At 43.3% G+C, this 22,107-nt stretch overlaps 1 protein-coding gene across 2 annotated transcripts in view; it reads left to right on the top strand.

Annotated features, from left to right (window-relative positions):
- NVL (nuclear VCP like) overlaps positions 1-22,107 on the top strand; it is an 84,136-nt gene that overhangs the window by 7,120 nt on the left and 54,909 nt on the right. For both annotated transcript variants that reach the window (XM_006133417.5, XM_075925268.2), the window contains exons 5-13: positions 944-995; positions 1,969-2,238; positions 10,419-10,542; positions 10,877-10,953; positions 11,260-11,394; positions 12,247-12,348; positions 14,827-14,944; positions 15,663-15,807; positions 21,078-21,348. In XM_006133417.5, the coding sequence (XP_006133479.3) occupies positions 944-995; positions 1,969-2,238; positions 10,419-10,542; positions 10,877-10,953; positions 11,260-11,394; positions 12,247-12,348; positions 14,827-14,944; positions 15,663-15,807; positions 21,078-21,348 (1,294 nt within the window). The remainder of the gene's footprint in view (positions 1-943; positions 996-1,968; positions 2,239-10,418; positions 10,543-10,876; positions 10,954-11,259; positions 11,395-12,246; positions 12,349-14,826; positions 14,945-15,662; positions 15,808-21,077; positions 21,349-22,107) is intronic.

The raw sequence follows: 22,107 nt of genomic DNA, 5'->3' as shown, positions 1-22,107 counted from the left end.
AACACAGCAGTACAGGCAGTCCCCGACTTACGCGGATCCGACTTACGTGGGACGGTCCGACTGTGGGACGGTCCCCAGCAGACCACAGGCACCCAGATTGAAGCGGCGGTTCCCCGCGCCTCTGAGGCTTAGCTCTGGCAAAGCCTCAGAGGCGCGGGATGCCGCTGCGGCTCTGCTCCCCGTGTCCCTGGTCTGCTGGGGGGGGGGGGAGTGGTGCAGCTAGTGTGCTTCCTCTCTCCCCCCCCCCCCCCAGCAGACCAGGCTTTTGTTTTGGACTCTGGGGCAGAGCAGCTGGGGCACTGCCGATTGGTCCTGCAGCGCCCGCTCTGGGCACTACTGGACCAACCCGGCAGCACCCCAGCTGCTCTGCCCCAGGTCCTGATTCAGCCGCTGCTGGTCAGTTTCAGCAGCGGCTGAATCAGGACGCCTGGGGCAGAGCAGATGGGGTGCTGCTGGGTTGGTCCAGTAGCGCCGAGGAGCGGCGCTACTGGAGCAACCCAGCAGCACCCCAGCTGCTCTGCCCCAGGCGTCCCCAAGTCAGCTTCTGCTGAAACTGACCAGCGCTGACTACAGGAAGCCCCAGGCAGAGTTGCTCTGCCCCGGGCTTCCTAGAATCAGCTGCTGATCAGTTTCAGCAGCAGCTGACTTGGGGACGCCTGGGGTTTTTAAGTTGATTCTGTATGTAAGTCAGAACTGGCGGTCAGTTTCAGCAGTGTCTGAATGTGGACGCCAGTTCCGACTTACATACAGATTCAACTTAAGAACAAACCTACAGTCCCTATCTTGTACGTAACCCGGGGACTGCCTGTATTATAATCCTAGCACAAAGAGCCTAGCATCTTCCTAGTGGAGAATATCTGTTTTGTTAGTTGTTCAGAAGTCTCATTGTACTGTTACAATATATTGATCCCATAATTTCTACCTCCTCACTTTTCTCCTAAAGGGATGTGGAAAGCTACACGGATGACTCAGATGATGATTACCCAGAGCATCTGGTAAGTCCATATTTCACTCTATATGGTATAATGCAATTGAAATGAACATGCAGTACACATATGAAATATATCAATACTCGTTACTTAAAATATACAAGCATTAAAATAGAGCTGTCACCATACATTTGGTTAAGGCCCAAACTTTGGTTTAGAATTCATTTATGGTGAGACTGGTTTTTTAAAATACATGTTTCAGTACTACAGGTTGAAACTCTCTTAACTGGGACTCTCTGGTCCAGCAGCATCCGGACCATGGATGTTGCCAGACTAGCGTATCCAAGTGGAGAGCTAGCTCCTGGGAGTCCTGCAGGCTGGCAGGGCAGTGGGAGCCCAGTATGGCAGTAGGAGGCAGGCACTGCAGCAGGAGCCAATGTGCAGAGGTGTCAGGGCTGCCCAGTAGGGCAGTGGGAGCTGACAAGGCAGTGGGGGCCAGTGAAAGGAAAGAGCTGGCTGGGAGGCCAGCGATCAGGGCAGAGCTGGAGGGGGCTATTGGCAGGGGGCCAGAAATGATATCCCCGGTCCAGCAATATCCCTCATCTGGGACTGCTCAGATTCTGAGGGTGCCGCACTAAGAAGGTCCAACCTTTACTGGAGTTTGTAGAAGTCGGCATCCTAGAAGTTACACCTGCCACAGTATCTCTGACCAGCTATGCCCACTCCATTCTGGCTGGCTATGCTGTTCCTTGGATACCAACCTGCTAATGGCTTGGTTGATGCCCTCATTCTGACAAACCAGAGGTAGCATGTTAGAATGAGCGCATCAGCCGGCAGCCCCCAGCTGGAAACCTGGTAGATGTGAAAAAGGTGCAAGAATATGGCTGGGGGCCATTTCTGAAGAAGGGGGGCATAGCAAATGTATGGGGAGAGGGCAGAATAGAGACTCAGTTATTGCATTAAGGCTGTTTGCTTGCTGAGGGAGATATCTGCAACCAATTTTTTTTCAAATTTCCTTTTAAATACTTCAACTTTGCAGCACACGAATCACCTGAACAGCTCTCTGTTGACCTTATATCGGAAAGGAGATCCTGATTCTATTCTAGCAACTCCAAAGAATGAGCCTACAGAAACCAGTACCACTGCACAAGTGACAGCTCCCAGAACCAGTGTTCTTCCATCTGGAACCCCGCTTGATACTAGGGTCACTGAAGGTGGATGGTTTATTGATAAAACTCCAGATAGAAGAGAAGACAACTTCTTAATTGACCTTTGTGAGGAAGAAGAAGAAAAAAAACTGGTTTCTGAGGTAATTTCTCATTTAAATCTGGTATCACTTAACTGGGTGTGTACATTTCTTACCTTATGTGATGATGCTTTGAAGTACAGTATGAAGATCAGGCTTCTTCTTCCCCATGTCCAGAAGATACACATTGTATATAAAAACAAGTTTTAAGCTGTTAGTGGGCAATGCACATTTTTTAATACATTTACAGTGATTCATTCTAGTGGTTGCTGCATTTTCTTGGTGGATGAAACAGTGTAGATTTTAATTTTTGTGAAGCACTCTAAATAGAAAATGATGATGTTAAGATGAAAGTTGGTTGGTGCCATCTTTTTTAATAAATATTGTAACTGTCAAAATATTCTGGTACAAATAATACTAGATTGTGCGTTACAGCACAAATTTGTCTTGTGTATCAAAAACTTTCAAAAAACCTTTGTTTGAAATGCTCAGGTTTAAAGACTGCAAATCTAGTTAATTTTAAAAACCGTTTCAGGAATCACACTTGATTACTTTACCTTTTTCTGTGATTTTACAATCACATTTTGTCTTCTCCTGTTGTGTGACAGTCTCAAGCAACCAGGGGAAATAACAGAGGAAACTGTAAAGGGCTGTCTGAAACCATAAGCCACTATGTTTTTCCTTTACTACAGAAAACAGTTAAGTTTCACTAAAGCTTAAACTGTGTGACAGCTCACTGCCACACTATTCTCTCTTCCTCAACAGCAAAGTCCTTGAGGTTCTGCTAGATAGATAACATTCCGTGGAGCCCAGTTTCCAGAAACATCTCTTTGCAGTATCCTGCCCCTAAACAGGACAGTCACATAAATTGCTACATTACTGCCTCCCAAAGAGACAATATACAGGAGACCCTCACAATTTGTGCAATTACTTTTAGTGGTTCTGCATATTCACGGGTGTTTCCTGGCCTGGTCTTGGGGGGGGATGGTAGGAGTCGCAGCGAGTTTGAGAGCTATGTTGAGTTGCCCACAGCTCCTAGCCCCCTGTAGAAAGTTCAGGAGCCATGGGGAGCTGGCTGTGAGAGCCAGGAGCTGTTTTCCCAACTATTTGCAGATTTTTGCCATTCACAGTGGTGCCAGGTACGCATCCACCACAAATGGCAGGGGTTTCTTATACATGCCAGTGTGCTTGTCTAGCTAAGGACCTGCACTGACTTTAAAATGCAGCACTGATATGGGTAATAGTAAAACTAAGCACACATTTATGACAAAGAACATAGATTTAAATGATACTAAGAAGAGAAAAAGAGGCCGGTCTGGTTTAAAAAAAACAAACACACCTTTCTAGTGCCCAAAATCTGGCTTTAGCAAAGTACAGTCTTTCCCTTAACAGCTCTTTGAGGGTGCGTCTACTCAGCAGCATTATTTCAGAATAACAGCTGTTATTCCTAAATAACAATGAGAGAATCTACACAGCAATTCTGTTATTTCAAAATAAATTTGAAATAACAGATGGCTTATTCCAACTTCTGTAAACCTTATTCCACAAGTAATAATGCCTGTTTCAAAATAGCAGTAATGTAGATGCTCCACTGCTGCTATTTCAAAATAGCTCCTTCCCCAGGCCATTCAAAGTAATTACTCCCCAGTGCCTCCTGGGACTCCAAATCGCAGTAGCACATCCACATTAGAGAAGCCTGCCTCGGACTAATTTTGAGGCTTCTCTGTAGTGTAGGCGTACTATTTCAAAATAAGCTATTTCGGAATATTTCTTTCAGAATAACTTATTTTGAAATAAGTATGCTGTGTAGACGTACTCTTACTCATATCAGTTATCTACATTACTAGCCTCTCATGCAAATGGAGCCACTCGTCACAGAAGCAGAAGGTGCTGATCCTTTTCCCCCAATCTTCCCTTTTATAGTACAGAGTACTTTTGAAATGAACTCCTTGAAAAGTGAACCCACACAAAATTCCTCTCTGCTACTGTGCTTCTTTGGGGTATAGGCACTAAGCTCCTTCATGCTCTGATCAATTTGTTTTCTTAGGTGCAAATGTACTTTTATTACCCTTTGTTTTGTAATCCAGCTATACCGTTTTTCCATCAGACCATTAACTTGATCCATGCAGACAGGGAAATCTATGTTACTTGGTGGAAATACACATATCTCCAAAACTAAACTGAAGAGCAGGGCTACTCAGCTTTGGAAGGGGCCACAATGATACTCAGCATGCCAAGGGCCACAACTTAAGTGTGCAACAAGGAGTCCTATGGCACCTTATAGACTAACAGATGTATTGGAGCATAAGCTTTGGTGGGCAAAGAACCACTTCGTCAGATGCATCTGACTAAGTGGGTCTTTGCCCACCAAAGCTTATGCTCCAATACATCTGTTAGTCTATAAGGTGCCTGTGACGGCGCGTTGGGGGTTCCCCGTCTCCTGCACCCCGAAATGGCACAAACAGACTGCACCAGCCAGTGGAATTGAGGGTGGTTTATTGCTCCTCCAGCACAGCGCAGCACAGATGTAATCTGGTCACAGGAACTGGGCTAGGATGCCTCAGGCCCCCTTGAGATGGGGGAGACTGGGCCCCTAAACTCCAGCCCCTTCTCCTAGGCTCTCCTCCATGCCCTCCGACAGCCAGCAACCAACTCACTAACTTCCAGCCCTGCCCCCCAGCCAAGGAAGCATCCACCTTCCTTTGTTCCTCTCCATGGGGGGTGTCTGGCCACTGGTTTGCATAGTGACTCATCCTGTTTTGCTGGGTCGTGGTACCCAAGGCAGCCAGTGGGGGTTCCCCCAGAGCCAGCAGCATAGAAACCAGCCAGGTACCCCCACTACGTCACAGTGCCACAGGACTCCCTGTCGCTTTTGCAGATCCAGACTAACACGGCTACCCCTCTGAAACTTAAGTGTGGCTGCATATACGTGCAAATATATATGCAAATAGCTTCTTTCACACGGACGGGCATGAATACAATTAAGGCAAATCTACACAAATTGCAGGCCCCATTTAAGTCAGTTCTGCTGATATTAATAAAATGCAATATTTACCAGATTTCCACCCATATGACAGCACTTCTAATGAGCACTTTTAAAAAGAAAATTGTATTCCAGTGTTTTGGGTGTTTAGCTTGAAGCTTCAGTTTCTGAATTACTTGGAGTGATTTTACTCCGAAAAAGCCAAGCCAGAGCACTCCAACCTGTGGTGGGCAGGGAGCTGGGCGAGTTAAGCCAGACAGGAGAGGCAAAAAAGGACAGATGCCTGGGAACCCCGTCCTGGATTCCCAGCAGGGCTGATGTCCCCAAGTGGGATTCTTTTATAGAACCATAGAGCTGGAAAAGAACTCAGAAGGTCATCAAGTCCAGCCCCCTGCTCTAGGCAGGACCAATCCCAACTAAATCAACCCAGCCAGGGCTTTGTCAAGCCGAGACTTAAACACCTCTAGGGATGGAGACTCCACTACTTCCCTAGGTAACCCATTCCAGTGCTTCACCACTCTCCTAGTGAAATAGTTTTTCCTAATATCCAACCTGGACCTCTCCCACCACAATTTGAGACCATTGCTCCTTGTTCTGTCATCTGTCACCACTGAGAACAGCCTTCTCCATCCACTTTGGAAGCTCCCTTCAGGAACTTGAAGGCTGCTATGAAATCCCCCCTCACTCTTCGCTTCTGCAGACTAAACAGACCCAACTCCCTCAGCCTCTCCTCATAGGTCATATGCTCCAGCCCCCTAATCATTTTGGTTGCCCTCCGCTGGACCCTCTCCAATGCATCCACATCCTTTTTGTAGTGGGGGCCCAGAACTGGACACAATACTCCAGATGTGGCCTCACCAGAGCCGAATAAAGGGGAATAATGACATCCCTGGATCTTCTGGCAATGCTCCTCTTAATGCAACCTAATATGCCATTAGCCTTCTTGGCTACAAGGGCACACCGTTGACTCATATCCAGCTTCTCATCCACTGTAGCCCCCAGGTCCTTTTCTGCAGAACTACTACTTAGCTGGTTGGTCCCCAGCCTGTAACAATGCTTGGGATTCTTCCATCCCAAGTGCAGGACTCCGCACTTGTTGAACCTCATCAGATTTCTTGTGGCCCAATCCTTCAGTTTGTCTGAGTCACTCTGGACCCTATCTCTGCCCTCAAGCATATCTACCTCTCCCCCTAGCTTAGTGTCATCTGCAAACATGCTGAGGGTGCAATCCATCCCCTCATCCAGGTCATTAATAAAGATATTGAACAAAACCGGTCCTAGAACCAAACCTTAGGGCACTCGGCTAGAAACCAACCGCTATCCTGACATCAAGCCGTTAATCACTACCTGCTGGGCCCAGCCTTCTAGACAGCTTTCTATTCATCTTACCATCCATTTATCCAATCCATATTCCCTTAACTTGCTGGCAAGAATATTGCGGGAAACCGTATCTCAAGCCTTGCTAACGTCAAGGTATATCACATCCACTGACTTTCCCACGTCCACAGAGCCAGTTACCTCATCATAGAAGCTAATCAGATTGGTCAGGCACGACTTGCCCTTTGTGAATACATGATAACTATTCTTAATCACTTTCCTCTCTTCCAAGTGTGTCAAAATGGATTCCTTAAGGATCCCTTCCATGATTTTTCCAGGAACTGAGGTAAGACTGACAGGCCTATAGTTCCCTGGATCATCCTTCTTCCCTTTTTTGAAGATGGGCACTACATTTGCCTTTTTCCAATCATCCGGGATTTCTCCCGATCTCCACAACTTTTCAAAGATAATGGCCAAAGGCTCCTCAATGACATTTACCAACTCCCTCAGTACCCTCGGATGCATTAAGTCTGGACTCATGGATTTGTGTACGTTTAGCTTTTCTAAATAGTTCCTAACCTGTTCTTTACCCACCAAGGGCTGTCCATCTTCATCCCATCTTGCGTCACTTAGCGCATTAGTCCGGGAGCCAACCTTGTCCGTGACTACAGAGGCAAAGAAAGCATTGAGTACTTCAGCTTTCCCCACATCATCTGTCACTAGCTTACCTCTTTCATCCCGTAGGGGCCCCACACCCTCTCTGATCACCTTTTTCTTGTTAACATGCCTGTAGAAACCTTCCTTGTTATCCTCCACATCCTTTGCCAGTCGCAGTTCCACTTGCCCTTTTACCTTCCTGATAACCCCCCGGCATTCTCGAGCTATACATTTAAACCCCTCCCTGGTCATTTGTCCAAGTTTCCACTTTTTGTAAGCTTCCTTTTTGTGCTTAAGTTCACCAAGGATTTCCCCTGTAAGTCAATCCGATCTCCTACCATGTTTGCCTTTCTTGCTACGCATCGGGATGATTTCTTTCTGTGCCTTCAATAGGCTTCTTTAAAATACTGCCAGCTGTCCTAGTCTCCTTTCCCCTTCATGTTAGCATCCCAGGGGATTCTACCCATCAGGTCTCTGAGGGAGTTAAAATCTGCTTTTCTGAAGTCCAAGGTGTGTATTTTACTACTCTCTTTTCTTCCTTTGGTCAGGATCCTGAAATCTACCATCTCGTGATCACTGCTTCCCAGGTTGTCACCCACCTCTACTTCCCCTGTTAGTTCCTCCCTGTTTGTGAGCAGAAGGTCAAGCTGCGCACGGCCCCTGGTCGGATCCTTCCGCACTTGTACCAAGAAGTTATCCCCAACATTCTCCAACAACTTCCTGGATTGCCTGTGTACTGCCGTATTGGTTTCCCAACAGATGTCACGGTGATTAAAGTCCCCCACGAGAACCAGGGCCTGTGATCTGTAAGCTTCTCTCCGTTGTCCGAAGAAAGCCTCATCTACCTCATCCACCTGATTCGGTGGCCTGTAGTAGACAGCAACCACAACATCACTGCTGTTGTTTGCATCTCTAAACTTAACCATAGATTCTCAACAGGTTTTTCTCCCTCTATATACTGGAGTTCAGAGCAGTCATAGTGCTCTCCTACATATAGTGCAACTCCTTCTGCTTTTCTCCCCTGCCTGTTCTTCCTGAACAGTTTATACCCTTCCATGACAGCGTTCCAGTCATGCGAATCATCCCACCAAGTCTCTGTTATCCCAATTAAATCATATTTCTTGGACTGTCGCTCTATGTGGGACGGAAGCAGGGCTACAAACATGGCCAGTTTGAGCCAATCGGCACCTTTCAGGCTTTGCCCACAAGGCTAAGCAGCCAGAACTTCCCACAATTCCTGGTGCTCCTTGCACCTCCTGCCTGGGGGCTAGAAACTCAGACACCCTATACCCATCTGCTCCAGCCAGCCCAGGAGACACCTCGCCATTGTAGATCATGTTCCCAGTGGAGACTGTGTTCAAAGGATCCCAGCCACAGGCCTCATGTTGAGCCCTGCGTAACCCCAACCGCACTGTCGATCGCAAACAAACGGTCCACAGGCTGCATGTCGAGCAGCCTTGATGTAGAGAGTATTTCTAGCGCATGTGTATAACTCTATATACAACCCATACTTGCAATATTTTGATTTAAGAGCATGTCACTAGGTATCATATCACTTACCTTACAACACAGTGTTTGGCTAAATGTCGCAACAAATATGTTGAATATGCTCTTTGTCAATTGACAAAAAGGGGCCTTTAGGGACACAATATACAAAGTAAACTGGTTGAACCTTTCTGGCAACATCCATAGTCCAGCATGATTTTAGTTACTTAGATGTCTATTTATTATGGGTGTGGCCAAGTTTCCTGCGGTTCCATGTAGTTTGTTTACAGTCTTGGTTCTCAACATTTTGTGCTGTCATTTAGCTCTAATTTACTCCTAAATGCCTTCTGAGAGCCCAATAAGCAGCGGGAGTGTTGGTAATGCTGCTAGACAATATTAACCACCTGTGGTTTGGCAAATTCTCTGGTTCGGCACCAGTCAGATCCAAAGGATGCCAGACTAGAGAGCTTTAACCTGTAGTAATTTTAGGTGGTGTTTAACAAAAGTAAACCCAGCATCTTCAGGCAGAAATGTCATTACATTGACCCTTCAAGGCAGGGTGGGGAACTTTTTTTTGGTTAGAGGCCACTGACCCACAGAAAAATCAGTCGAAGGCCACACACAAGTAAAAAGCAGTCTCCTCCCCCCAACAAACAAACAAACAAACAAAAAAAAAAAATACCACTACTCTAATCTAGCTCCCTAAGAGCAAAAAACCAAAAAGCAAACACTAAAAATCACTAATCTGGTTCTGAAAAAGAAAAAAAACAACAAAACTTAGTGACTTGGCTCCCAACAAGCTTAAAAAAAAAAAGCCGGAACTCAGTCAGTGGACAAGGCATATCATCCTATTGGCTCATCATTTTGCTGGCTGACTTACATAAAATTGCTGGTGGATGTGGAAGATTGTCATTTTAGCTCTAATAATAGTGTCCGCCCTTACAAAGAAAAATAGAGTAGCAAGAAGATCATTGTGAAATAAAATGTCCACTAAATTATGTTCAAAACAAAACACAGCAAGCAACTTGCTAACTATCTCATCTTACTCATTTACTCCATTCACTCATTTGTATTTTTCTTGTGTGTATATATAGTAATGATCCAAGTTATTTGTCAAATATTCACTACAGTACTAATGGTGATTTAGTATTTGTATTACGATAGCATTTAGAAGCCCTACTTATGAATCAGGATCCTATTGTGCTAATTGTTGTACAGTTTGTATCACTGATAAATTAACATTGTTTCTAATGGAGGTGTTTATAGCACAGACACAAACACTGCTATATTGAGACAGTATTTGTTCCTTTTACAGTAATTATGCAATTCAGGGTTTGTCTGCCTGGAAAAACTCTAGATAACTATTGAAATATAAACTGTCCTGGAATATCTATTCCAGATTAGCAGCCCACATTCATGCTCTTATTCAAGAATAAGGGTGTCTGTACACATAGCTGTATTGTAATTGCTATTATGTTTTAAATTCACAACCTACCTTATTTCTGTATAGTGTTCCTGTGTAGATAAATCCTAACTTAAATTACCTTTTAATTCTTAGATCTTTTTCTAGTTTATGCATGTAATTTTTTTCTGGAACTTTAGATTAGAAAAAGACCAACGTAAACCAATCATTAGTTCAAATCATTTATCACTTGTTTTTAACACAGAAAGGATTGATCATACCTTATCTCTTACTATCTATGCATGAAGACCATATTTTTTTCTGCTTTTGTTTGTTTTTCTCTTTGAAGTGTCTGTGAGAGAGACATGATTACTTCATTCAAGTTTTTTTGTACTCTAGAAATCAAAGGACCTTTCTTTTTTGGAGAGTGAAGGAAAGAAGACAAAGGGTAAGAGACGAAAAAGAAGGAAAGAAAGCTCTCAAGACGTAGATGAAGAAATAGAATCTGTTTTGCATAAGAAAGGTGAGATATGTGATTTCTGAAATTGCTTTCTGAGTATGTGGGTGGGTGGTAGCTGCATCAATTAAGATCAGAGATAATTCTGCACTTCCAAAATGTTGGTATTTTTTGGGGGGGGCGGGAGTCTGGAGACTTTCAGGGAGATGTTGATCCTTCATGTTGCACTATAAAATATTCCAGTCCTGTAACTGGTGCACAAGAAATAGTTCTTTCTGTATAATCTTTTAACGTAAGTGTTGAGATCAGTGTCTGTCCTGTGGATGTTTGTAGTCACTGGCTTCTGCTGTGTCTAAATTTTAATAACTTCATTTATTCCCTTTACTCTTTCTGCCTGCAGTTAAAACTAAAGGACCAGAGCTACAATTCCCTTTAGTGAAATTTGAGGATGTGGGAGGCAACGATGAAACTCTGAAGGTTAGTTTTAATTAAACCCTTACTATATTACTTAGATGACAATGAATAAAACTACATCTATACAAAATGAGGGAGGTGGAGCCAAAGCAGGACTGATTTGCATAGGAGCTCAACAAATAATATGCAAGACTAACAGCTGTCTCTAAACGACTTATGCAGTCAGCAAGACTAGCTATAGATCTTAACTCAAACTTACCACCCTTATATCAGTTACTGAAATAAATGAGACAGAAGTTATCCTTCTATGTATTTTAGTGTATACATTTTTTTTTTCTGTCTGCTCTATTTTTATCTTTTTCCTTATAGGAAGTATGTAAGATGCTGATACACGTGCGTCACCCTGAAGTATACAACCACTTAGGTGTAGTCCCACCACGAGGATTTCTTTTACATGGACCACCGGGGTGTGGAAAGACATTACTAGCCCAGGCAATTGCTGGGGTGAGACTGCATTAATATGTGATTTCCCTTCCTTCAGTCTGCTCTATTAATTGGACTTAAGATAGGGAGAGGGTTGATAGACTAGAATGTTTTCCTCTTTGCTTTTATCTATTTTGCCTCTTCTATCTTATCTCAAAATAAACATCCATTAGAATTTAAATAGCAGAAATGCAACTTGAATCAGGATTATTCCTTGATAGAGCATCATGCAAGGGAAAAATATTGCATTAAAAGTTCAGTTTATTCTTGCAAGCATTCACAATGAATGGACTTTCGAAGGCCATGTATTAATGTAAAATTTGATCTGTTTACAGTAGAAGTTTTCAGCCTGGATATTATTATTTTTTTTTTTTTTTTTTTTTTTAAGGGCATGAAATCTGTTTTTGGCTGTTACATGGCTGACTTTATGGGACGGTAACCCCATGACTTTAAACTTGGAAGTTACCATACAACAGCTATTTGGTCTTTATCAAATAAGATGATGATTTATTCTCATCAAACAGCCACATCTACAAGTAGCATTCTTATCGCTGATTTCATCAGAAAGGTCAGGGATTATTATTGCATTTTAGTTCTGAGAATGAACCACTTTTTAATTGTAGAGGGTACCTGCAATTCAGGCTAAAGACAGTTAGTTTTATGGCATGATAGAGCAGTTGCACTGTCACTGTCTTTGGGCCTGTTCTGGGGATAAATGAAGGACTTGTATTGCCAAGCTTGTCCATACAGTATCTCTTTTTTGTTTTTAATGCTACTTTCACTTAAATGGCTGTGGGCTATATAAATTGTTAAAGTGGGAGCTGGAAGACAAGTTTAAAAATTTCATATTGATGCTCTTTACATTTATTCCAGGAACTTGAACTTCCGATGCTCAAAGTAGCTGCTACTGAAGTTGTATCGGGAGTGTCTGGGGAGTCTGAACAGAAGCTGAGAGAGTTGTTTGAACAAGCAGTGGTGAGGCCAGGGGGCTGAGCTTATAAATTGCTTGCTCCTTTCTCTTCATAAAACCTTTTAATGGTCCCTTTCTGCTGCTACAATTTGAATTTGATTAAATTATTTGTATTACTGTCAAACCTAGGATCCTCATTCATGTACTAGGGCCCCCATTGTGCTAGGTGCTGTACAACCCCAGAACAAAGACACTCCCTGCCCCAAAGAATTTTCAATGCAATATAAATTATAATATAATTAACATATAGGTCACTGTTAGGCAATTCACTGCATAAAATGCTTGGCTTTTATATATACTTTGCATGGGATAACCTTTCATCCAGGAGAAGGTTTTAAGGTACTTTTGAACCTAATTGGGTCCAAACTCAAGCTGTAAAAATCAAGAAATAACCCGCCACACTGCACTGCAGGGGCCGTCCTGCCCACCTTAGGTCCCGTGCCCAACGCCTGTGGCCCTCAGCGCCATCTGGGACTCGCCCCCTCCCGTCCGTGAGGTTACATAAGCAACCCTCTCTCCCACCCTCCTCCGTCGGCATGCAGTGCCCTGACCCCCACAAGCACAATGGCTTGGGCACTCGCTCTGTCCTGTTCTCCGTTTCCTTCCCTCCCTCCCCACAGCACCTGCAGCTCAGGGTGCAAGCTGGGGTGCCCCTCCCACATGTAACCTCACCTCCACCCGGAGTCGCACCCCCCTCTCCTCCCGGGATGACATAGACCTGTATTTTAATCCCCATAGAAATCAGTGCAACTTTTCTACCATTCAAAAAAAGATAATGGACTACTGTTTTTCTACATTTTGTTCTTCCAGTTTACCGAGCAACACCGGGTAACTCCAGCTAGTCTTAAATATACAAGAGTACCTCTGTGTTACTGGTGTAGCCTATACTAAGGATGTGAATGGTTAATATCACCCTTAACAGGTGATGCTTACTGGTTGTGATGAACTGCTGGTGATTGTTCCAGCCCCACAGGGCCTACCTCAGGCAGGCGATGTTCCAGCCAGGCTGGAGTGGCCTTCCCGTCCGCCCTCCCTTAATCAGTTAACCATGTAAACATTATGTTTAACCGGTTAACTAATCAAACAGAACTTTATATTCCTAGCCCATGTTATTCACATGAATAATAACTTCCTAAAATCAGGCAACATTGGTGAAATCCAGACTAGATTGGCAGTGACCATACACTGATCTTGAGAGTATCTTAGTCTGTCTAGTTCTCAATGACAAGCGAAGAAAAATAGAAGGGGTAGGCTATTTACTAAAAATAACTTAAGTAAATCTCAGTATAGGCCCATAAGTCCTCCATATTTGCCTTTTGAGAATACCTGCTTTTCCTTCTCCATTCCCCACCATCACCGCTGTTTTGAGGCCTCTCAACACATGCACCAGTCTTCTTCATAGGATTCAGAGAAAGTAAGGATTCTGGAATAGGGTTAGTTCCTGTCCCACTTTGAACCTGAACTGCTGTTTTGCATTTAAAAAGCCATTATTAGAAACAATAGGGAAACAAGAACCAAACTCATGGTATAAAATGTATAATGTGGTTTAAAAAAAATATTCCTTACATTTAAAATGGTCTGGCTCTTAGATATCAAAATTAACTTTCAATGGAATTTATTACATAAAACAAATTTTGAACTAAAACATCTTTTTTTAATGTTAGCCACTTATATTTGTTACCTTAAATTGCTTTTTCAGTGACTCTTGTGTCTCAACAAAAGACTTTATTCTAGCATGTACCGTGTTTTTGTACTGTAGTTCCTTCATAGCATAATCATGCTCTTTCTGCGCTAAAAATGCTGATAAACTCAGAGAAATAATACAGGAAAAGCTGGATGACATGCTACGCTAGATTTACAGCTTTATCTGCCTTTCTAGATCAAGATATGTTAGTATAAAATGAAAGGCTGCAGAAATCTGTTATGATTTATGTGTTCCCTGCGTTAGCTCCTTGAACTTGATCTGATTCTTCTACTAACCTGAGTTAGCAAATGGTTTCTGTTATCACCCATGTCTCCCCCCCTTGTCCATTATGTGGGGTTAGCTCTCCAGATTCTACAGCATTAGTGACGACTTGCCTCCGCCCTAAAAAAAAAAAAAGTTAAATACCTCAATCTCTCTCTTGGACTTGAATATTTTCAAATCAGCAAACAACTGCCACTGTGTAGTGTCTGTAGAAGATACAGAGCGACCTAAAATATATTTTTGAAAAAAATCTTGTGCTTTAGTTTCCTAATGATCTCAGCGCTATGCACAGTTCCATAGTATATTTGTTCTTCATTCTCTAAAGGAGAGCAGGGCTGTTGCGGGGAGGAAAGGGGCATTGGGGTTTGAGACTGGGTGGTTGTTCAGAGTATATGACAGCACTTAAAGTAATATATATATCTTTTAAGCTTTGACATGGGAAAACTACTTTTCTTAAATTATTACTTCTTATTGCAGTGTATATCTCTAGTGTTTACAGTGGTGTTCTTGTTCCTAGTCCAATGCACCATGCATCCTTTTCTTAGATGAGATTGATGCAATTACACCAAAAAGAGAAGTTGCATCGAAAGACATGGAGCGGAGAATTGTCGCCCAGCTTTTAACCTGTATGGATGGTAAGTTTCAGCAGTGAAATTACCATACTTTATTTTTTAATTAACCTCCTTCCTCTTTTGAAGTTTAATTTTGGTTCTATGTTAACTTCTTTAAAATTAGATTTAAATTGAGGTTTGACCAGTTTTGATAGATAAAGATCCCAAGGCATTTTTGCTGAAGTGGGGGATATGAAGGACAGTTTCCTGTTTAAAATCTTTTTATATAACTTCTTTCTGCTTTATTAGATTTTCTGCACATCCAGTGACACACACTTACTTTTTGTGGATATGATGGAATTAACTTCCTGTCCTGTCTAGCAATGTCATTATGCACCATTAACAGTAGCATATTTCATCCTAAATGCAGTTTCTTTTCTGTAAGAAGGGAAATTATTCCTGAATGTTGTAATTTACAGATGAATTTATGCAGAACCCTTGAAACCCTTTCAATAGTATGTAAATATATATGTTGGAAAAGTGCTATGTAAATTGTTTCAAATGCTTGAGATTGTGCTTTACACAAACTGTGTTGCTAGTAGAAATAAAGATAAGTATCTAGAAGTTCTTGTGCTTAAAAGAGAAGCAACTGTTTAGCATAACAGTTATGGTTTCCCAACAATTATCAAGAGTAAATATGTTTTTGCAGCACAGATTTAAGAAAGAATAATGTAAATAGTGATGTTCCAACAGGAAGATACAGCTCTTTTCTGAGTACATGTTTATTGTCTTCCATCCTCAGACCTGAATAATCTGGCTACCACTGCTCAGGTCCTAGTCATTGGCGCTACTAACAGACCAGACTCGTTGGACCCAGCATTGAGGCGCGCTGGAAGATTTGACAGAGAAATTTGTCTAGGGATTCCTGATGAAGCATCTAGAGAGAGGTATGTCTTAGTAGGCTAACGCTTCTGATTAGTATAATGGTTGCAAATTAGTGGACCATTAAGGACAAATGTTCAGCACAAAGAAGCAGAGGCATCCAATCAGTCTGCACAGGTAAGTGGAGAAAGGGTAACAATAAGTATATCTCTGTGTTGTCTCTGTCCAATCCATCCTGTGGATGCATGGATAAATCTTCTATTAATGTTGTATTAACAAATGTTCTGGGCAACTCTTTAAGAAGATCTGGAGTTGACAATACAAATTTGTCCGGCTCTCTGTCCTTAAATCTCTTTATTCACCTGTCATAGTTCCAGGGCACAAATACACCTTAGGTCAGTGGTCTCCAACCTTTTTACACCCAAGATCACTTTTTAAATCTCAGAACAGGCGAAGATCTACCGCCCCACCCCTTCCTTGAAGCCCCGCCCTCTCTATTCTCCTCCTGTCCATCACTTGCTATCCCCAGCCCTTACTTACACACTCTGGTAAACAGTTTATTTTTAAATTATGCAATACATACAATTAAAATCACATGTTTATAGTTATGAAATAAATGGTCTGTTTTTTATTCATGCTATTTAAATCTAAAATGAAGCATTTATAATTATACATTTTGTGGGGACGTAGTACTGTCACTGGGGGCAGGGGAGAGGGAACAGGGTGCTGGGAGGGCAGAGGACAGGATTCTGCAGCAGGGGACAGAGTGCCAGTGGGGACAGAGTTCGGGGAGTGGGGACGGGAGTACGGACAGAGTTCGGGGAGTGGGGACGCGAATGGGGACAGAATTCGGGGAGTGGGGACGCGAATGGGGACAGCATTCTGTAGTTGAGGACAGGGGAGTGGGGACAGGGGAGTGGGATGCCAGTGGAGGCAGAGAGTCCCTTGCATCTCCCTCCTCCCAGCATTTGCCCCCCCTCCCCCGAAACCAGTGCGTGCCTGCCCCGGGGCCAAACCCCCCCCGCGCAGGGAAGCCCCGTGCGCGCGCCTGCCCCGGGGCCAAACCCCCCGCGCAGGGAAGCCCCGCGCCTGCCCCAGGGCCAAACCTCCCCTCCCCTCCCCCCCCCCATGCAGGAAAGCCTCGCGCGTGTGCGCCTGCCCAGAGGGCCAACCCCCCTGCGCAGGGAAGCCCCGCACATGCTCACCTGCCCCGGGGACAACACCAACCCCCCCACCCCCCATGCAGGAAAGCCTCATGCTCACGCCTGCCCGCCCAGGAAGCCGACCCCCCCACCCGCGCAGGGAAGCCCCGCAGGCGCTTGTCCCGGCACCAACCCCCTCCCTGCGCCGGGAAGCCCCGGGGCCAAACCCCAGCGCGCCGGAAGCCGACACTACCTCCGTCTTCTCTGGAGGTAAGTAGTGAGGCTTCTGGAGGGGTGGGAGGGAAATGGGGGTGGGGCTTACAGGACGCCTCGTGAGCGACTGGTCGAGGCCTCGAGATCGACCAGTAGCTCGCGAGCAACCGGTTGGTGACCACGGCCTTAGATTCTTTAGTACCTTTTGAATGGTTTCCTGAGATGACAAGCCTGACTTTTTGCACTCAATTCTAAGTGGAGCCATGTGATTCAACTATACTTAGAGTGGATCTCTAGGTTGCAGCTGCTTTGTTTCCTAACCACCTTACTGCAGTAGACCCAAATGCATTTGGCACTAATAAACCCTTTCATTCTGGGCCCTTCAGTGAATTGACTAAAACAATTCAAAAACAGTGTCTTCAAAACAAAAATTATTTATTAATTTACCAAGGATACAAAACCAGTAGAGCAAAGAGTAAAAACAATGGCAAGCCTGCTCTTTGGTCTTGCTTACAAATGTTGGTAAGGCAAGAATAAGATGAGCTAAGTATAGGGTCCTGTAATGGTTTCTTAAATCTTAAATGAATCAACATGTTCAACAGAGTCACTATGGATAGTAATTCCATGCTCCAATAATAAGAATATAGCGGTAGGGATATATTATCGTCCACCTGAGCAGGACAGTAATAGTGACATTGAAATGCTAAGGGAGATTAGAGAGGCTACCAAAATAAAAAACTCTATAATAATGGGGGATTTCAATTATCCCCATATTGACTGGGTACGTGTCACTTCAGGAAGAGATGCAGAGATAAAATTTCTCAATGGCTTAAATGACTGCTTCTTGGAGCAGCTGGTACAGGAACCCACAAGAGGAGAGGCAATTCTCAATTTAGTCCTGAGTGGAGGGCAGGATCAGGTCCAGGAGGTAACTATTACAGCACCACTTAAGTATAGTGACCATAATATAACAACATTTAACATTCCTGTGGTGGGAAGGACACCTCCGCAGTCCAGCACTCTGGCATTTAATTTCAAAAAGGGGAATTACACAAAAATGAGGACGTTAATTAAACAGAAATTAAAAGGCACAGTGACTAGAGCCAAATCCCTGCAAGCTACATGGAAACTTTTTAAAGAGGCCATAATAGAGGCCCAACTTAAATGTATACCCCAAATTAAAAAATATAGTGAGAGACCTAAAAAAGAGTCACTATGGCTTAACCACCATGCAAAAGAAGCAGTGAGGGACAAAAAGGCATCTTTCAAGAAATGGAAGTCCAATCCCAGTGAAATAAATAGAAAGGAACATAAACACAGTCAAATTAAGTGTGAAACTGTAATAAGAAAAGCAAAAAAAGATTTTGAGGAACAGCTAGCCAAAAACTCAAAACACAATAGCAAAATGGTTTTAAAGTACATTAGAAGCAGGAATCCTGCTAAAAAACCAGTGGATCCCTTAGACAATCGAGATACAAAAGGAGCAATCAAGGACGATAAAGCCATTGCGGAGAAGCTAAATGATTTATTTGCATCAGTCTTCATGGCTGAGGATGTTTCATATACTTCTTATCTAGGCCATTTCTTTTCCGTTTTACAATCCCTGTTGATTGTATGGCAAATAACCCATCCTAAATAAACAGAGGTATGTCCCGTGTTCTTAAAAATTGATATTTCATAGTTTGTTATATTGACATATTAATAATTCACAACTTGTGCCATTTCAAGGAGAAGGAATGGTGAATGGGAGGAGAACCTTCAGTGATCTTGCTCACATGTGAGTGAGATTGCTTGGACAAGAAAATCTTGAGCATTCTTTTGAACAGTTGAATCATGGAGTCTTAGCATTCCTCCATATTGTTTTCTTAAAGGACAAAAAAAAATCAGTCTTATGCATAGGAGTATGACAAGAGGGTAACAGAGTAAGGGAATAAGTTACAGGTATTGTCAGTTTCATTTAATATACAACAAACCCATTATATAGAGGGAATGTTTCTAAATGATTAGGATGTGGCTAGCAATCCAGGTGCCCAGGAGCAGCTGGAATGAAGGGGATTTGTTTAGAGTTGGGTCCCATTTTACTGATTGCGTTTGTTTTTTATTGACATGTGAGGCCCCACAAGCCCGCAGAGCATAACCCTTCCTGACAGATCACTTCTCTGTAGGCCATGCTAGCTGCCAGGAGAGGCTCCGAACTCTAAACACGAATGAACTATTTTATTGGCGGGTGGGGCAGGAGCAGGAAAGATACAGAGGGAGGATTGGCTCATGATGTAGGAGTGTGAGTGGGCATGATGGGCCGAGAGCATTTGGATAGAGGGTCCTGTCCAGGGGTGGGGAGCAAAGAAAGTTGCGAGTAACTTGGGGCCATGGAGAGCATAGTCAGACTCAGTGCAAGATTAACAGGCTCTCTGGCTGCGAAAGTGGCCAGTGAGAGTGGGGTTGGTGAGTATAGCGAGCAGGGGGCATAGCCCCTACTAGTAATTTAATAAATTGTTCCAGTCAAAGCTTTAGCACAGTGCTAACAGCTTGGATAAATGATGCCCAGATCAAATAGAAAGTATTTTTTAAATGTAAAAGAATACTAAGGGTATGTCTACACTTGCACCCTCTTTCGAGAGAGGGATGCAAATGCAAACATTTGAAATGGCAAATGAAGCCGGCATTTAAATATCCCACATTTCATTTGCATATTTGCGTTATGGCGCTATTTTGAAATAACAGACGCTGTTAAGACGTGAAAACCCTTCTCTTGAAAAAACCCTTATTCCACATACAATGAGGTTTACCAGTTATTTCGAGGTTTGCATCTTCATTTGTCTTACCAGCATCCTTTCCAGTCCTCAGGTGAAAGGATTACTGGGCCTTAGGAAGGAAATCTTTTAACCTCTGACATGGAGAATGCTCTAGAAGAAAGGAAAAGTATCCATGTTCTAATTTAAAAAAATTTGTTAATGTGAAGGGAGGAACATATTTGATGACACAATTTGAATGAATTCATCTTGGATTAGCAAGTAAATTGTATCGGTTGGTAGAATTTGTGAGCATCAGCCAGAGCAATAGTCTAGAAATTCCTTAATATTTCTCTGCTCCTGTATCTCTAGCTGCTGTCTTTTTTTTTTCCTTTAACACTTTTTTTTTATTCTCATTAGCTACAGAGAAGTGCTCCAACATACTTCATATTTATATTGTGCCTTTTTTAAGCTGGTCCTTAAACTAGACCTGCCTGCTCATGTTCTGCAAACAAAAACAGGGTTCTTGTAAAAAATTGAGTAGTTACAGAGTAAACAGATGATGTCATGTGCAGAAATGTGAACCAAGTAATCATTTGAGTGGGTGGTAACCCATTTGAGCTTTGGTGGAACCCAGCTAGGACATCATCTACCAGTTTAAGTCCAGTGTTGGTTTATTGGATTTTTTTGAAGACCTAACAGAACCTGTAGTTCATTCTAATGAACATCACCTAGCTGATACTCGAAGTTTCTTTTAGTGTATCAGAAGAGAATATAAGAATTAGTTTTGTGACTCTCAGCATTAAGTGACTTTCCAGTTATGTGTGAATTATTTGGTTTTTGTACAAAGGTGAAAATAAGCCAGTGCAACGCACCAGTAAGAGACTGGCTGGCTGGAGGTTGGGCTTTGGATGCTGCTGGCACTGTGAGCCACACACACATCTACCCTGAGAACCCCACTCCCTGCCCTAACTCCTGCAAACCCCCCTCTCCGGACCTGAGTTCCCTACACTCCATCCCACACGTTTCTAACAAGTACTGTCCTCTCTCACACACACACCCATACCACACCCTGACCCTTGCCAAGGGAGGTTGCAATACAGTATCTGTAAGAAATTTTAAGTAATCTCATACCATTAGGATCTGTCCAAGTGCACTCAGATGACTTAAATCTCTGAGCAATGATGTTTGCTTTCATGTTGGAAGGAAAGTTATTGCCACTTATTTTTTTGTTTTCCTCTTGAACAGAATTCTACAGACCTTGTGCCGAAAACTAAGGCTCCCTGAATCTTTTGATTTTCAGTATTTAGCCCATATGACTCCAGGGTATGTAGGTGCTGATTTGATGGCACTTTGTCGTGAAGCAGCTACGTGTACAGTAAACAGGGTCCTGATAATGTTGGAGGAACAGAAATGGAAAGGTGTACAAGTTGGAGAAGCAACGACTGAGCGAAGCTTAGAGACTGGAACAGAAGCACTGGTAGAAAAGGATATTAAACATCTAGAGCTTCCTGCTAAGGTATTAATCCATCATTGCACTCATTTCACAATTCCTTAAGGCTGCGGTTATCAGCCAATCAGTTGTTATTGACTGGTCCATCCTGGGAACTTTCCCAGTAGATCGTGATCTCTGGCAGTGTAATAGGCCAGCCTTTATGGCAGGGTTTCTTCCTGCCTTCCCTGGTCCAATGCCGCTCCTGGAAGCAGCCAGCATGTCCCAGTGAGGGAGGAGCAGAGGTCTTGGCATACTGCTTCTGCCTGCAAGCACTGCCCCCCAGTTCCCATTCACCAGGAACTGGAAACTGGCCAATGGGAGCTAAGAGGCTGGTGCCACCAGAGAGCGGCAGTGTTTTGAGCCCCCTGCCACCAAAGCCCACAGTGGCGTAGATATGTACTGAAAGCTTATTATAAATGGTCACTGACTTTCAAGGGCTGCATAGAATTAAAAGTAAATGAATGGCTGAAATTCCCAGTGCTGCTCCACAGAACGAGTGACATGTATCTGTTCTGAGCAATGACCTTAAAAAAAAAAAAAAAGAATTAATGAATGTAAACAGATTCGTTGGCAGACCCCATAAAAGGGTCAAGATTGCGTGTACAGCCTGGAGAGAACTCTCTCTGGAGCAGTGTGGGAGGAAGTTTTCATTACCAATGCCCCTGTTGGACTTGTTTTGAGAATGTAGGTGCATATCGATATTGATAGATTTGAACTAAGACCCGAGGGTATGTCTACACTAGCCGCCTAGTTTGAACTAGGGTGGCTAATGTAGGCATTCGA

The sequence above is a fragment of the Pelodiscus sinensis genome, chromosome 3, assembly GCF_052426305.1.
Source record: "Pelodiscus sinensis isolate ZL-2025 chromosome 3, ASM5242630v1, whole genome shotgun sequence".
NCBI classification, from domain to species: Eukaryota; Metazoa; Chordata; order Testudines; family Trionychidae; genus Pelodiscus; species Pelodiscus sinensis.
The sequence above is the reverse complement of the archived record's forward strand: the minus strand, read 5'-3'. Positions and strand labels throughout refer to the sequence as shown.